We start from the raw sequence: 18259 nt of genomic DNA, 5'->3' as shown, positions 1-18259 counted from the left end.
AATGTCAGTTGGGTTCAGGATCCTGCAGCCTGGGCTTCGCCATTATACAGAACCACAAAGCAAACCTTAATGAGGACGGCTGAGTGGCAGACCACCCTGCCAATTCATCTCGTCCCATCCCATCCCATCCCCACTGTGCCCTTAGAGGGTTATGTTCCTATTTTGAGGTCTAAAAAAGGCCCCAAATTTGTACAGAAAGCCGGCAGGGGCATAATGCATACTAAGAAAATCTGCACAGATCCTGGAAATCAAGAACCAACAGAAGGAAGGGGGGGTGTTTGCCAACAGCAGTCTACATAAGGGCTCTGATCTTTACGCAGTGTCTGTAGCTGAGCATAGAGGCCATCACACACTTCAGGTGTCACTAGCTTTGCTTATGATGGAGCTGGAAAGGAAGGTAGTGGGGAAGGGGTGGGGACAACTCAGCCCAGTTGTCCCTCCGCCCGGAGATGAATGCTTGAATGCCCTTTTCCTGGGAGGGTGAGATCTGTGTGGGTCCTGACATTGCTTCCTTTCAGGTGTCTGCCACCTGCTACTAGTGTGGTTGGGCCTGGCTCACTTGTACAACCAAAGAAAATGGTAAGTTTAAAGGCAATACATAGGGGCACCTGGGTGGCTCAGTCAGTTAAATGTCCAAAGGCTCAGGTCATGATCATGAGTTAGAGCCCAGCATTGGGCTCTGTGTTGACAGCTTACAACCTGGAGCCTGCTTCAGATTCTGTGTCTGTCTCTCTGCCTGCCCCCGCCCCCACCACGCTTGCACTCTGTCTCTCAAATAAATAAGACATTTAAAAAAAAAAAAAAGACAATACATAGCTGTGTGTGATGGGGTGGGGTGCTAAACAATATATATAATACACATAATAGTGACCTAAAATAATGTTGACCAACTTCTTGTTTTGTTTGGGGTCAGCACTACCATTCTGTCCAGTGGCCCAAGATGCTCAGAGAGCTCCATCCAGCTGTACCTTCCGCCTTTCTCAGGTGCTCATAGCACTCATGTAGCCCTGAAGTCTCTTGTAGAGGCTGAAGTCCAACTTTTGACTTTTCTTGTCAGGAATGAGCTCTATCCCATGAAAGCAGCACCCTTTTGAAAAGGAACATACTGAAGACGCCTTTTCCTTCAGGGGTGGGAGAGAGAGAAGTGGGGTGAACAGAGTCAAATGCCGGCCTCTCCCTTGCCCCCAATATCCCATCTGCTCCAGAGCTTAGTGGAGATGCTTGCTATTTAAAACAAACAGCCTTACTGGCTTCACATGATCATCTGTTTATTTGGGTCATGTGGGGACAGCAGCCAGGGGATGTTAGGCAAAAGCAAGGGTTTAGAAAGGAGGCTTTTTCTGAGCCTGCTGTTGCCTACAGCAGCCTGAAAATGGCTAAACAGAATTTCTCATCAGCCAGGGTTTCCCCAGTTGGGGAATGGACAGTTGGGGGAGATAACCTACAAGCAGGGTATAAAAGAAGAGGGGAATGGATAGAAGAGCCATTTAACATTTTAGCCCCAGCTTCCTGCTCCAAAGGGATGGAACTGGGGTAAAAGCTGGCAACTGTATTCATTCAAAGGAAAGAGAAAAGTTTTCTGATGTTTCACCAGAAAGGTGAGCACTCTGTGGCAATGATCCAAAGCCCAGCCATTTCCAAAAAGTTGCTCAAGTTTTTTTTAATGGCTTCTACGTGCTTAGTACCTTTGGAGCAGGACACTTGGGCCACCCATCATTGTGTACTTTTAGCTTTTTTTTTTTTTTTTAAGTTCATTCATTTATTTTGAGAGAGGGACAGAGGGAGGGAGAGCAAGGTGGGGAGGGGCAGAGAGAAAGGAAGAGAGAGAATCCCAAGCAGGCTCCGTGCTGCCAGCACAGAGCCCGATGCAGGGCTTGAACTCACGAACCGTGAGATCATGACCTGAGCCAAAATCAAGAGTTGGACGCTTAACCAACTGAACCACCCAGGTACCCCAATCATTGTGTACCTTTAAAGGACTTCTGTTTTCAGCCTTCCTCCTCAAATCTTGTGCATCCTGATGCCCAATTTAAATCCCTCCATTTTTTAATATGCTGAGATAGAGACATTCCTTTGATGAGGCTATCTTCCACCCATACCGCCCCCACCCCAACAAAGCATTACATACATATGCAACCCTAAGAGCTATTAAAATCAGTTTCCTGACCCCTACGATGCATACATAATAACGGCAAAAACAAAGCCAAAGTACAGGTATTTACATTAGATCCCGGAAGATGTCCTAATTGTTCAGGCCCAACTTCTCAAATTTTGCAAGTGGTTTTAGGAAGTTTTTCACATATCACAATTAAACCAAGACCAAAGGGAGATAGTCAGGATGAAGAGTAAGACACTCAGGGACACAGCAGACAACATTCGTTTAACAAATATTTATTGTGTGCCTGACATGTGCCAGGCACGGGGCTAGGTATCCTTGTAGCCAAGGCCAGCTGACATTTGGAAAGCCAGGGTGGGGTAAAAGGTCAGAGCAGAACTCAACTCCACAGTAATACCTGGAAAAGGTTAGCTTTGCCCTCTACCACCATGCTGGATATAGCTCAAGAGATCATATGACCACACAAAGACTCCTAAGAATGCTGATGTACTCTTTTAGGCTAGGTTCCCAGATAATCATACTTTTCTAAGAAGGTGTAAGAAGCAATTAAATGGACTTTAATTTGGTCCACTTAAGTGGACTGAACCTGATTCCTGACTGACTGATGAGCCCAGTCTGACTGATGAGCAGGATTCTGAATTGCTCGGATAGAGATGTATCCAATGTGGTACTCATTCAGTCATCAATGAAGCAGGCTCCTCGGAGCTGTAAGTTTCCACCGAAGTCCTCACCTACCTTCCTCCACTCCCACTGAGTAAAGGACTCCTCCTGAACCTACAGAACAGGTAAAACCAAGTCATGTACTTCCCCCTCTTCCTTGCCTCACATGACCTCACAGCTGGAAGAGTTGAGATTATCTAGCCAAACCTCCCAAGAGAAGGTGTCTTATCCAAGGTCACAAAGCTGCTTAGTGTCAGCTGGCATGAGTAAGTGGCCTGGTTCTCCCTTGACTCCATGGGACAGGCAAGCCTGGGGAAGTGCGTCCAGAGTCCTTGAAAACCTCACAGAAATGGGTGATGATAGATAACTTCACCCCTTTTGGCTACAGACAGGGATAATCATTAACTTTGCTTAGTGGTGCCCAATAAACAAGCTTAGCAGGTGAGTGAGAAGGCAAGGAAAGAGAATCAGACTGAGGATCCAGAGGCTCAGATGGCCTGAGGATACTGAACTGCGTCAGGCCACTGAGGAATTAAGAGCTTCTAACTGGCCCTAGGTAGATAGCCATTCCTCACTGGTGTTTGTGTCCAGGCTGAAAAGGTGACTGGGGGAAAGGGGGCAGATTTTTATCCAGGCAACCGCCCTGGGTGTGGACACTGAGTAATAAGGAAAGAAATGCAGCTCGGAAGCAAAAAGGGAGGAGCCACGCACTTTGAGCTTTTCTGAGAAACCAAGCTAGCTAAAGGCTACAGCTAGAGATGGGGGCTATAGAGGACTTGGAGGAGGAAGCTGATCAAACTGGAAAGGCATGAGGGAAAGGATGAGAACTTCAGCTATTCCTCTAAAGAAAAAAAAGTGTCTTTATGAGAGAAAATGAATTCAGGTCAATGGGAGTGAGACTGGGCAAGGCTGTGAACAGAACGAGGGGTAGTCTTGTAATGTGAGTCAAGAGCCAGCTGGGTCAAGTGGAGGCAGGGGGTGTCCATGACAGGGGAGGCCCCCCAGGGCAGAGGGGCTGGGCTGTGATGCCCCACAGAAAAGACAGAGGTCTACTGTCCCAGCAAACCAGGCTCACACCTAAGACGCAGGCTGCAGAATCAAGACTGTAAAACCCAAGAGAGACCAGCTACCTGTGCCCTGAACCGATGCCTTCTCAGAATAGTACGTAAGGAGTGGAGTAGTGGCCTGTCACTGGCTGGAGTGCCTAGATCCAGGGCTCCGTCCACTCTCACAACTGGACTTCTTTCTAAAGCCCCAGGGCTCACTGGGAGAGTGTGTACTGGCCAGTGGTGGGGACACTCTAGGAGCCACATACTAGCCTGTGCCTCTCTTCCCACTTCTAGGCTGGGGACTGATGATACCAGTACATGAGCCCATCCTCAACCCCCAGCGGGCTTGAGTACCTTTCCCATCACCTCAGTTGGCAGTGCTGGAGCTTACCAGTCATCTCTCTGAACAGTTACTCTGTGATAACTTGGAACCATTCGTTTAACACAGTTAGGTTCTTAAACTGCAGATCATACACCAATACAAATTCAAGTGTTACATGTAAAAAATAATGCCAAAAAGAGCCATAATAAAATACAGGCAAACATTTTTTCTGCTCCACGGGTGGTGAAAGAGATTTCTACCCTTAAAGGAAACAAAGAAAATATAAAGGCAGAGAATGACAGATTTGATTACATAAACCCTCTACAAGCCACTAACTGTAACACCGAAACAAAATCACCACAAATAAAAAGGTATAGGACAAAATGGAGGTAAATATTGGCAAATGTGTCCTTGCAGTTCAGTAACAAAAATAACACGTTATGGAAAAATGAACACAGAACATAATTTAAATTTTATAAAATATAGGAGATAAATATATAACAGAAATATGTATACGTATACGAAAATGTCTGGTCTCGCTAATACTACAAAATTAAAACAATGAAAATATTTTTGTCTATCAATTGATAAAGGATTTTTTTTTTAAAGATTTTAAGTAATCTCTATACCCAACGTGGGGCTCAAACCTACAACCCCGAGATCAAAAGCTATACACTCTACCAGCCAGCCAGGCACCCCAATAAAGGATTAAAAAAATCAGCCCTGTAGAGCTATCAAAGGAGTGGTTAAAACTGGCATGTATGGAAATGTAAACTAGCACAATCTTGTTAGTGACCAAATTGGCAATATACACAAAGAGCCTTTAAAAAGGTCATATCCTCTGCCTTCAGTAATTTTAATGTTTATTTATTTTGAGACAGAGTGTGAGCAGTGGAGGTGCAGAGACAGAGGGAGACAGAATCCTAAGCAGGTTCTGTGCTGTCAGCGCAGAGCCCGATGCAGCCCTCGAACCCACAAACCGTGAGATCATGACCTGAGCCGAAATCAAGTCAGATGCTCAACCGAGTGAGCTACCCGGGCACCCCTGCTTCAGTAATTCTTACAGAAGTTTATCCTAAAGCAGTAAGAAAACACATCAGATTTTTTAAACTAAATTCTATACCTAATGTGGGCCTGAACTCACGACCCTCAAGATTAAGAGTGGCATGCTCTACTGACCGAGCCAGCCAGGCGACACATGAGGATTTTTATACAAACATGTCCATGAAAGCATTATTTACAATAGTGAAAAATAGAAAATTTCCAGCAAGGAACAACTGGTTTAGTGAAGGAACACTCTCAAGATGACATGTAAAGAAAACACGCTGTTAATAAACCCAAAATATAAGTGGCTGTCTCTGGACAGTGTGCTATCTGGTTATTTTAACTTTTTATAAGTCTTCCGACAGACACTAGTTTTATAATCAGAAGGTTATCACAATATATTGCTACATGAAAAGTATAAAACAGTCATATACAACATGATCCCACATTTGTTATTAAAAAATATATATGCATATAAAAATACTAAGATAACGACATGTAAAATAACTCCATTTGAGTAGTGGAAGTATAAAGTTTTATTATTTTCTAAATTCTTATAGTGAAAATGCATTACTTTTGTAACTATTATGAAATTGTTAAAGGGGAAAAAAGTTCTCCTGTGCTTTCTCAGGAAAGGACTCCTCTCTCTTGATCTCAACTGTGACCTGTTCCTACGGATCTACTTTCCATCCTGGTCCTTCTTCTGAAAGCGCTCCTGTTTCACCCCCCAAAGTGGGTTTCTTCATCTCCCTCCTCACCACCAAACCTATCTAAATCTCTTTCTGCTGCTCAGCTCGCAAGTTCCCCAGAAATGGTTCAGGCGACCCTTCCAATCCAGGTGAGAGATGAGGAAGAGCACTAAGGTGGTGGCACTCAGGATGGAGAGGGTGGGCTGATTGGGGAGGTATTTGTAAAGATGAAAGATTTTAGTCTCTGGTGGCAAAGGAGAGAGAGGAACAGAAATGTCTCATCTGGACAGCTGGATGGACTGTGACCAAGAAGATAGGAGAGAACCAGGTATAGATTGAGTTTGACACTACCATGGTCCTGGGGGAGATGTCCAACAGGTGGTTAGGTATGTGGGTGTTGAAAGTTCAAGAAAGGTCTAGACTCAGGAATGATGAATCTATAGGTGAGCAGCAGTTGAAGTCATGGGAATGGATGCGGCCAGCCTGAAGTGCTAGGAGCAAAGAGCAAACGAGGAACTTGGACAGAATCTTCGGGATTCTCTCTTAAGAGATGAGAAACACTCTAAAAAAGCGGGGGCAGGCAGGAAGCCGACTTGAGGAGCTGAGGTAAATGAGACTTAGGGAAGTGGAGGCAGTAAATATGTAAACAGTTCCACCCCCTGGTGGTGGAAGAGGTCACGAACTGACGGTCTACCAGGTTTTGACAGAATACTGAATTAACTGTCAGGATTTACAACCAAGTAAACTTCTCACAAATCTGGATTTCTGGCTTCCTGCAAAAATTCAGAACATCCAACAAACACCATTTTTGCATGGCAACAACCAACAGGGATCGAATAAAAGCTACTCCCTTTTAGTCAGAACATGAGCTATTCCATCTTGTCTGGCCCTTGCCGTAGAGGATGAGAAAACATGATTCCCTTTGTGAATGAATAAAGTCCTATTGGTGCTCACCTAGAGTTCAGAGAAATACAGGCTAGAGTTTGGTTCATAAAGCTCCACACTTGACCCTGAAGGCAGAAATCCTGGGACAAACATAGCTGAATGAAGGATCCTTTGCCAGAGCAGACTGGGAACCCCCCTTTCCCAGCAAGAGACATCAAATCTCTTGACTCGCAAAATCTACAGGGGCAGGCCCATGCCTCATCCACTCTCCCAGGAAGGGCCTGGCCCCACAGTGCTCTCTGCATAGTCTTCTCTTTTTGGACAGCAGTAGCACAAGCTGCCATTTCCCTGGGGGCTGATTGGCTGCTAAAGCCAGCCAAGTCCCCTAGCTGGGAATTTCCTGGCTCTAGTTTCTAGACTCTTGGGCCACACTCCCTGAATGGGTCCACCAGATGGCAGGCAGCCTTTTTCTTTCCTCCCGATTTACACGAGTTCATTCACCCTACCTGGGGAAGAGGACTTGCCGTTTTTCTGACGACTGCTACCTTCTCCAGTAAGATCAAAAAGCACATCAATTCTGTGAGTGAAATATTTGGAGCTGCCTATTAAACTATAAAAAAAGTAAAACCCTTCTTCCATTATTATACAATTATGTATTGTCAAAGAGTCATTACCTAATTATCAGTTATTTTACATTGATTCTGATCCAACATGTGCTTGTACTAGACATTTTATTATGTGGTTTCCCTAACTACTTAATTATCTGCACTCCTGCCAAATACAAAATTCTATGAAGATTTGGTAGCATAAATTAAGAACTAATTATAAGCAATTTCATTTATCAAATCTTACTCATTGATCATAGGCTGGAGAATAATGTTACCTTCAACTGTGAAGCTCGGTGAGAGAGGCTTTTTCTCTCTTCCCTAGAGGCAGGTCAAATGAGCCCAAAAGTCCATTTCCATATTAAGTGTAGCATTTGTTACGAATCTTCAGATCTGGTACAAGAACCTAGTCTCAGATCTCTGCGCCTGAGTTCGACCCCCATATCTCAGTGACTTAGCTCTGTGAATGACCTTAGGGCAAGTCACTTAAGCTCTCTGAGCTTCCGTTTCTTTAAGCTATCAACAGAGGGACATACACCACTGTGCTGGGTTATTTAAGGAGACAATTTATGTCAGAAGATGGCCAATCAATCTGGTTCCCTGTTTGTCACTCTGGTACATGGAAGCATGGGCTTTGTTTTTGGTCAAGTGGAACTCCACACCTGCAGTTATATACTTGAGGTCTTGGACCTTTGACGGGAGTCTACTGGTAGATTTTCTGACCAGAAATGGACAACTCAAAGAATACAAATAGAAGAGCAAGTTGAGAAGCCCACTATGCTCATGCACTCCTCCAGGTGTCTTAGTACCGCTCTCACTTTCATACTTTCACCTAACGGCTGCTGTTGTGAAGCAAGAATCCTTCATCATTTGTGTGAGGATGCCAAGGCTTAGTGAAACAGATTTACCCCTCTAGTGGAACTGGAACATAAACCCAGGTCTGATGACTGCAAAGTCTCTTTTCTGCTTTTCATTCCCCTAGGGAGGCTGGAGAAGCCTCTGGGATTTATAGATCCTTTGACCTCCTGGGAACATCATATACAAGCCAATTCTGCCAAGCCCAACTGCAGATTCTGGTCTACTCCATCTTACCTCAGCTTCTTGGCTCATAATGAGCACCCATGACCCTCCACTTCCCCATGGAGAGCCTGGAGTCCCTAAAGTTTCTGCTTGGACAGAGACAGACAGATAGGCCACACCTCAAAGGGCATGCAGAGGTGCAAGGCCTTTGCTCAGTCACAACACGGCCCCCTGCAGTAAAAGCACAGCCTCCAAAAGGCAGCATTAGCTGTTCCAAAAGGGAGCATTAGCTGTTCCAACCAGTAATTAAAAAAATAAACTGATGTTTTAGTCATTTGGGTGAGTCACAGCAGAGGATCTCAATGTCTTTCCAGAGCAGAGTGGGAACTCTCTGGTATGCGTGTGAGGCCCTGCTGCTAGTGGGGTGAGCTCCACGCAGGGCTTTCTAATATTGTGCTGGCACGAGCACCCAGACTTTGTACTTGGGAGCATTTAGAAAGGTTCAAGACCATCAATGCTCTACTCCAGAAGGCAAAAGCCAATTCTTTCTCACTAGTAAACCTCTTCTGGGTGTTACTGGGGTTAGTGCCCATTCAGCAAACCAAATCTCCTAGGCACCAACTTCTCTAAAGATGAGGTCACATCCCTTTCCTAAGGGCACCTCCTGGGTGGCTATAAATGTGATGCACCTTTGAGACTTTCCTTCTCCCAGTGGGCTCCTGACTACCAAGCTGGACCCTTTTCCTCCTACTGTGCAGATCTGCTGGGCCCATCACCTCTGATCCCTGTGCCATAATAGATGGAACTTTTCTGTGAACCAACACAGACCCGAGTTAGTAATACGTATGTTCTACACAGAAACATCCTGTATGGGAAACAAGGCCCAGCTAACCTATAAAATATATATAACACAGAGCCAACTGTGTCAACTTTTGATGTAAACAACATACTACATGCATGCTGGTCCACCAGCCAGATAAACCAAAACAAGAATTAAAAGACAAAGGAACAGTGAAATGTTTCTTAGAACTCTCTATGTTAACTCTACCTGGAACATAAGACTTCTGAAAAATTACTGTTTAAGGTAACTAAACATTCCCCTACAGTACCCCCATTAACTAGATACTAATAAAAAGTTAATCCAAAGGACTGACCCAGCCTGTATATATTTTAGAGTAGCAGGACACATGGAAATAAAACAGTCAATTGGGACCATAAAGAAACATAAAAAGGTTGAAAATCCATAAAAAAGATCATGGAGTACTAGGTTTTTCTATTTTTCTACTTTTATTTTTCAAATTTTATTTATGTGAAAATGTACTTGTTTACATAAAAAATACTCTCTGCGTAGTAAAGGGATATTTCAAGAAAATACCAAGGGCACAATTTTATTCATTCACAGCAAAGTTAAGTTGATAAAAGGGCCAAAGATGCCCCCATGTGGCTAGAAAGGAAAATGCTGTGGTTTAAGAAAGATGGAAGGGACACACACTCCCTTCTTTAAGAGGCCTTGGATTTTCCATGGGCTTTTGCATCTTTTCCACAACTTGCAATTTTATTACTTGTCAAAGCTTGAGGCTGGTGTTCTCACATCATGTCCATCAAGAGAAGAGAGGTTTCGTATTTCGAAAAATACACACTAAAACTTTAAGTAATCAACACCAACCCTTAAGATCGGCTGAAACTCCACCACGGTGACATGAACCTTGTAGGACTCACAGCAGCGCCCTGGTGTGTGAAGAGCAGGGCAAGGATGGGGGGGGTGAAAGAACCCAGTTGTTGGAAGCAAAGCAGATTCCAAAGAACAAAAGCAGCTTTAGTCCCTCTTGGAAAACAAGTTCAGCTTCTGTTTCTACCTTAGTTATCAAGAGAACAGAAGCCAATGCCAGGGACCAAAAAAGAAAATAAGATAATACCACAAAGATTTAAGTCCATACAATCCGTCAACATGAACTTGACCTCCAGACCCTTAAGGCAAGCACCACTCAACCTTATCATACATGGGTTAATAACCTATTTCTTTAAAGACAAAATTCCCTTTTCCCTTATACCAGAGGTGTATGTATCACACATCACACAATTATAAAATATACGCATAATGAAAATAATTTTTAGATGTTTTAAAAAAACGTTTTCAATGTTCTCTCATTAGACAGAAATAAACTTTTCTTCTCAGAGAAGAAAACGAAGACAACCAAGTGCAAAGAAGGCACTCAGAGCTCTAGCTGGAAGCTTCCCTCATCATACAGTTTTTAAATTCTAAAAGGGTGAGCTGACCACCTATAAAACCTCCTCCAGGACACCGAGCCTTAAACCTGGGGCACTGCAACACACAGAGACGCAAGACACATCTTTTGTGCCTCCGGTCACACCTTGGTACCAGACTCAAATGAAGGCTAATACTGTGCCCAAAGTGCACGGGCAAGGAGTGTATGTAAACATACCACTCATCTAACACAGAAAAATACAAGACGTTAAATGAAGAGAAGCGTAATATAAAATTAAATATACAGCATGAGTACAAAGTTAAACCCACACACTCATGCACCTCCCATCGACAGACTAGAAGGAAAACATTAAACACCAACAGTGGTCATAACTGAGAAGAATGTGACTGGGGTGATTTTGTTGCTGTTTTTGACTTTGATTTTCCAAATCTTTAATGAGTACACGCTACTCTTTTACAATGAAGCAAATATGCAAACAATACGTATTGACCATTTATCAAATGAATAATTACAACCTAATTCAATTATCCTAAAATTCTATCAAGATAAGACACAAGGTTTGGGGCCTGCATAGGATTTAAATGTGTCAGGACGGGGAGGTTTGGTGGGGGGGGGGGGGGCGGGGGGAGGAGGCACAAGAGAAGATTACTGAACCAGAGGAATTCAAGGGCATGAATTCAATCTTGGCTCTGTGTGAACCTGGGTATTGATTTCCTCATCCTGTCAAATGAGAGGTTGGGCCAGTGCTTCCTAATCCTCAGTGGCTCACTGACCCCTCTAAGTCAGAGATCCTTATTTCCGGAGAAGTGGTGGTGGTGGTGGGTGTTCACAGAGCTTTTAGAAATAATCCAGGAGTTTTATGGACTCTCTAGAGGTCCTTGGACCGGGTCAAGAACACTGGTTAATCTGTTCTCTTCTGCAGCTCTGTCTCCAATGACAGAGGGAAGTATAATATGGTCCTATTTTCATTTCTTGAATCTTTGCTGAGGGCTGGGTCTAGGTGTTGCCAAAATATGCCAAGGTCATCAGTTTTTTGCCCTAACCAACAGCCACTTTTCAAGAAAAAACTTTTTAATGTTTATTTTTGAGAGAGTGCGCACATGAGCGGGAGAGGGGCAGAGAGAAGGGTGGGGGAGGACAGCGGATCTGAAGCAGGCTCTGTGCTGATAGCAGACAGCCCAGCGCGGGACTCAAACTCACAAACCATGAGATCATGACCTGAGCTGAAGTCGGATGCTCAACTTTTAGACCCACCCAGGAGCCCCTAGCCACCTTTCAAAAGCATGGCTTAACTGCTCAGCCCCCATTTGCTTTGCAGATAGGAAGGAGCACCATACAACAAGTTCAGTCTAAACAGAATATGAGACTACTGGTGTAGAATCAAAATCAAGGTGTGAAAGTTTAAGTACAGCAGAGGGTAACTGAGACACCAAGAGAACAACAACAACAAAAATACTCTTTTTCCAGAGGCATTCCTGCTGAACCCTGACATTCCAGTGAGAAACATGTTTTAAGAACATGGTTACCCTGGCCTCAGAATTCTCTAAGGCAAACAGGTAAGCACAGAAGGGATTACAAGGGGACCCACAAAAAACATTATTTGATCAACTACAAATTCTCTGCCAATAGATGAGACTTTCTTAAGCAACATACTGCTCATAACTATCTCGCTCCATTTATTTGTTTTTACTTTTTTATTTTTTACTTGAGAGAGAGAGAATCTTAAGTAGGCTCTACACTCAGTGCAGAGCCCAATGCAGGGCTCGATCCCATGACCCTGGGATCATGACCTGAGCTCAAATCAAGAGTCGGATGCTCAACCGACTGAGCCACCCAGGCGCTCCACCCCCCCAATTTCTTATTTCTATCATCAATCATTTCTCCATTCAAAGCAATGAAAATATTTCCCCCAATCGCAGGATTCAAACAGGATGGACAGATTTCAATTCTGAATACTGTTACATTAAAAATAAAACAAAGCTCCACTTTGTATGTCAAAAAAACAAAACAAACTCAAACCATATATCAGTAAAACTACTACAAAACACTACTTTCAAATAGTTTGGAGGTAGGGTTATGGCTTCATTCTGTTGTATCTCAGTCACATCTGGGAGTTTTGCTTACCTAATTATTTCTGAAATAAGCAGCATCAAAACAGCTATGAATCAGGAATGTGACGTTTCCAGGAGCCCTCCCAGGTCAGCCCTTCTTCTTGGCATCACTAAGCTTTCTCCCCCCCCACCTAACACTAGGCCAGTTCCTTCCTCAGGACTGATACAGGGGTCATCAAGCCTATGTACCCAGAGAAGTCTTGCAGGTGACTCCAGAAGTGGGCACAGGGCCTATCTGCCCGCTGTACTGCCTCTATTCAGAGAATGAGAAAGCCACCCCTCCTCAAAAAGCAACTATGGATGACAGAGACAGCATGATGCTCTGTAGTTCTGACCCAGACCAGACTCCAAAAACAATCCTTTTGGCCTCGGCTAAGCTAAGGTGATCAGCTTAAGTCAGGTTTAAATCCCTCCTGAATTTACTGATGGCTTTTTATTGATGCTGGTAACCACAATTTATCCTCATGAATTACCATACTAATGCCCAGTGACTTTAATAAGGGGGATTGGGCAGGGGTTAAAAATAGATTAATTTGTTTCTTTTCTTTCTTTCTTTCTTTTTTTTTTTTTTTTTTTTAAGAAAACTGCACGTAATGACCAATGGGCCTATGGTGGAATACCTCTTGGCACACCAAGGCAAGCTACTTTATAGAAACTTCCCAGCTGTGCAAGAATTTAACTAGCAACAAGCCTGAAAATTTGGTTACGTATATAGGTACAAAGCTGGTTCATCAAATCCCTATTCTGGCCCTCAACCCAATGCATTTCAACTAAAGCATCATCTACCTCCTTCTTTACATTTATCAAACACTTGAATAGGTAATGTCCAGCCACTCCTTGGAGATGGCTTCCTTTTTCAGACACCGGGCTGCTGAACTGCTCAGATGCCTCTCGGTCCTGGGCCCCATTGCTAGAGCCTTTACAATTTTCTGAAGCCTCCATCCCTCCCTTTTCCTCACTCCTTTCATCCTCCACAGGTTCTGGGTTTTCATCCTGGGAAAGCAGATCCTGGTTTGAGGAATGGCCCTCAAGAGTGGAGGATTCGCCTTCCTGTGCAGCAGGCCCACACAGGGCGCCCTCCCGGGGGCCCTGGGCCAAATCCTGGCTACTGCCAGACTCTCTCGGGGTAGACTTCTTCTCTTCCAAAGCTTGGATGACGTCCTCAGGAGCTCGCGGAACTTCTCTCAACTGTCTCACTCGCTCCCGTTTCTTTCTCCTTAAATGAATCCAGGAGTTTTCTATTGCTGTTAGGAAAAGGCTAACCTCTTCCTTTCCACAGGGGACTCGTTTATGCTGAACCTATTCGGAGGAAAAACAGAATTTGATAGAAAATCACTTTTCTCAAAACTTCAAAAACAAAAAAGAAAAGAAAAGAAAAAAGATTATTGTTAAGGAAGTCATCAATGTGCTTAACAAAGTACCTTCAGATCGGTGAGGATTTTTTCAATCCACGTTGTCACAACTACTATGCCTTCCACTGTCTCAGAGCCCAAAGATGATGCTTTGAGGGATAATTCTTTCATCACAGACTCTAACACCACGAACGTGATGGGTTTCCTTGACTTCTCTAATTTTCTTCGCTTACTGGGTGGTGACTGAAAGAAAAAGAAGGCATGGGGGAAGAAGTTATCCAACTAATGAAATTTCATGTATTATAATGAACTCAGCTAGGGACATTTCCATGACTTCTACTACCAAATGTAGAGCACTAAAAAATGCAAAGACCTTTGCATGCCATACCATGCTGCCTATGGTCAGGCTATCAGCATATAACAGCCTCCAATTACTGAATGTCCCTCATCTATGTGTTGTGCCCAGCACACACCTGTATGATTATTTATTTCATAGCAACTCAAGGACCCTGGGGACTCTGTGTTCTATTCTATCAAGAACTGCATGGGGGCGTCTGGCTGGCTCAGTTGGTAGAGCATGTGACTCTTGGTCTCAGGGTTGTGAGTTCAAGCCCCAGGCTGGGCATGAAGCTTAGTTAAAAAATTAAAATTAAAAAAATAAGAACTGCATGGTTTAAAATTGCCTACTTGTAGTCCAACTTTATACTTGTTGAGGCTTGAAGATCACATGTGAGGAATGACCAGGGTCAACTAGGATCACATGGGCAGAGAAGGAGGCCTGCTGCATCTTGGCTAATGTTGGGACCAAGCCAATGGCTAGCTGTGCACTGCCTCTCTGCTGGAAGAAGAGATACCAGTGGTGATGAGAAGAGTGGATTTGAAAGTTGGTTCCACACAATTCAAGACTCTCATCTTTCTATTTCAAGCTTAGAAAGTGAATTGTACTCTACCCACTAGAGGGACTCAAGTTCCATTTTAAAAACTAAATGACATATATTTAAAATTTGTTTCTTTAAATATTTACTAAATTTTTTAAATGATTCTTAGTTCAGGCTAGATATATTATGAACACTTTAAGAGGCAGACTTCTACCTGTTAACAAAATTTATCAAAACTTTAAAAAATTAAGATAATTCTAAGGGTCAGGGTCAAAGTGAGCAGGTGGAGATTATAAGGAGAAAGGCTCATAAAGAGAAAACACTTTAGTCAGGTTGAAAGCCCCTTTCCTGCAAAAAGCAGTCGCCGATAGTGGTGTTGCCGTTAACTGCAATTCTGCCTGGCAATGGTGACAGAGCACATGCATATACACACTGTCAGGTCCACTTCCTGGGTGAGGTCTTGTAAGGAATAATCAGCAACTCCACATCCCACATGCACACAACAAAACAGCCAGTTTATTCCATGCTAGAAAACTTCTAGATCGTATTTCTAAGAAACAATCTATATTTTCCCTTTATACCAAGACATTTAAAAAAAAAGGGGGGGGGGCGGAATTAGAGAACACTAGAAAACAAGTTTAGAAGAAAAGGACCAAAAACAAAGGGTACATATATGAGTAAGAACCTGCTCTTGAAAAACAAATCATGGACTCCAAGCTCTAAGTCTGAACTTGTTCAATTAATGTCTCAGACAAGATGAGACAAATTCATATTGATATTCACACAGTAGTATTGCTATTAATCAATCACCCAGCCTAAGAAACATATTTTCTATAGTCTACCGAGAGCCTAACACTTTCCATTAAGGAGTTTAAAACATGACGATTAAGCTGTGGAGGAAGAAAGATAATGGTGTGTAGGGGGGGAATGGGAGAGAAGAACCAGATTCCCCATTCCACTTCCCAGCATCCAAGGCTGTTACTATGGACAGTTCACTGTAACAGGAGCATCCCTGACAGCCCACCCAGCACACTAAAGGTCACCCAGAAATATGGCTAAAAGGACAGTGCCTGCTATCTCTTCTGACAGAGATGGTAATCATTTGTGTTTACAAATTCAAACCAGCAAAGTGAAGATTTTGCCGTTTCTCGATTGGTCATGCTGGAGCTGGCCTACAATACTCTTTCTCCAAAAGAAAGAATGGACTCACCATCATTTCTAGAAATTAAAGGAGAGAAATGTGTCCTCACCGAACCTAACAAGACCTCTATCAAGGATCCACTTTCCAAGTTCCGAGGGAATCAGAAATAACAAAATAGACAATTTATTACCCTATTACCCCAGGATGAAAATGAAAACTTCTGCCTCTCAAATATGGTTCCTTTACCTTACATTCTGGTCCCAGTTTTCCATATGTAATGGCCAACTGATAAATCTGGTATTTCTGAATATTCTTAGTGAATTACTTTAATACACACATACACATACACAGTCCTCCCAAGACTGTTTTAGTTTTACTCTATTATAGAAACTAGGCACTCAAAAGACAGATAATTTATAGTCCAGAAATTCTTAGGGTTTTAAATGATTAAAGTCTAACATAGGCTTGGCTTACAGCAATCATTCCTTTCCCCCTCTTATTTGTACTGATATTCCTTTTTATCCCCCCCTACCTTCTTTTTTATAAGTTTATTTTTGGGGCGCCTAGGTGGCTCGGTCGGTGAGGCGTCCAACTTCGGCTCAGGTCACGATCTCACAGTCCGTGAGTTCGAGCCCCGCGTCAGGCTCTGTGCTGACAGCTCAGAGCCTGGAGCCTGTTTCAGATTCTGTGTCTCCCTCTCTCTCTGCCCCTCCCCTGTTCATGCTCTGTCTCTCTCTGTCTCAAAAATAAATAAGCGTTAAAAAAAAAATTTATTTTTGAGAGAATGAGAGTGGGGGAAGGGCAGAGGGAGGGGAGCAGAGAAGATCTGGAAACTGGCTTCACACTGACAGCAGAGAGCCTGATGTGGGGCTTGAACCCACAAACTGTGAAAACATTACCTGAGCCAAAGTTGGCTGCTCAAGTGACTGAGGCACCCAGGTGCCCTTGAAATTTTTTTTTTTTTTAATGTTTTATTTTTGAGAGAGAGAGAGTGCGCATGTGCAAGCGGAGGAGGGGACAGAGGATCCAAAGTGGGCTGTGAGCTGACAGCAATGAGCCCCATGTGAGGTCTGAACTCGTGAACCATGAGATCATGACCTAAGCCCAAGTCGGACGCTCAACTGAGTAAGCCACCCAGGTGCCCCTGTACTGAAATTTCTTAGCAGGCAGGGCTAGAGTAAAATACAGGAGCAGGCCTTGAGAAATTAGTAACTAAACTCAACCCCATAGGTCCCCAACAGCAGGTAATCTTATACCCTGCCACAACACTAGAAGCTGTTTTCCCCCAACAGAGATAACTTATTGCAAATATGCTTATAATCTCAAATCACAAGTGTTTTCAACAAAGGGTGCCACACTCAAACTGTCATCATCTAGTTTAAGCGGCAAAATAACATCAATAATTTAACATTTTAAAATGTAAAACAAAATCACTTATTTACCATGGTTTATTCAGTTTAATGTGAAGAACCAGAAAGTGAATTTACAACTGATTTTGCATTAGAAAATATACTACTATATTCCCCAGCTGAAAGGACAATGTGAAAGAAGTTTGGTGAGGAACTGTAAACTCCATAGGGGATACTAGTTTTGTATTTTTTGAATTGCAAGGATTTAATGAATAACAATCAACAGGGGGTGGGACCTCGAATGTTATTTTGTTGCAGCATTTAAGAATACATTAGATTGAGGGGCACCTGGGTGGCTCAGTGGGTTGGGTTGAGACCTCGGCTCAGGTCATGAGCTCACGGTTTGTGAGTTCGAGCCCCACGTCAGGCTCTGTGCTGTCAGCTTGGAGCCTGGAGCCTGCTTGGGATTCTGTGTCTCCTTCTCTCTCTCTGCCCCTCCCCCACTTGTGCTCTGTCTCTCTCTCAAAAAATAAAATAAAATAAATAAATAAATAAATGTAAAAGAAAAAAAATTTTTAAAAAAGAATACATTGGATTGAAAATATAAATAGAAAAACAGTTCTTTTTTAATGTTTATTATTTATTTTTGAGAGACAGAGACAAAGCATGAGCGGGTGATGGGCAGAAGGAGAGGGAGACAGAATCTGAAGCAGGCTCCAGGCTCCTAGCTGTCAGCACAGAGCCCGACACGGGGCTCGAGCCCATGAACTGTGATCATGACCTGAGCCAAAGTCGGAACCTTAACTGACT

At 43.3% G+C, this 18259-nt stretch overlaps 1 protein-coding gene across 2 annotated transcripts in view; it reads right to left on the bottom strand.

Annotated features, from left to right (window-relative positions):
* Positions 1-2375: 2375 nt before the first annotated feature.
* The window catches only part of METTL16 (methyltransferase 16, RNA N6-adenosine), an 83280-nt gene continuing 67396 nt past the window's right edge, over positions 2376-18259 (bottom strand). For both annotated transcript variants that reach the window (XM_086686355.1, XM_025917619.2), the window contains 2 exons: positions 14151-14324; positions 2376-14028 (listed from right to left, as the gene is read on the bottom strand). In XM_086686355.1, coding sequence (XP_086542481.1) covers positions 13405-14028; positions 14151-14324 — 798 coding nt within the window. In that variant the 3' untranslated portion in view covers positions 2376-13404. The remainder of the gene's footprint in view (positions 14029-14150; positions 14325-18259) is intronic.

This window comes from Puma concolor, chromosome E1, assembly GCF_028749965.1.
Source record: "Puma concolor isolate L17-30 chromosome E1, mPumCon1.1.hap2, whole genome shotgun sequence".
Lineage (NCBI taxonomy): Eukaryota > Metazoa > Chordata > Mammalia > Carnivora > Felidae > Puma > Puma concolor.
Note: the sequence above shows the minus strand (reverse complement) of the source record. Positions and strands in the feature narration are given on the sequence as shown.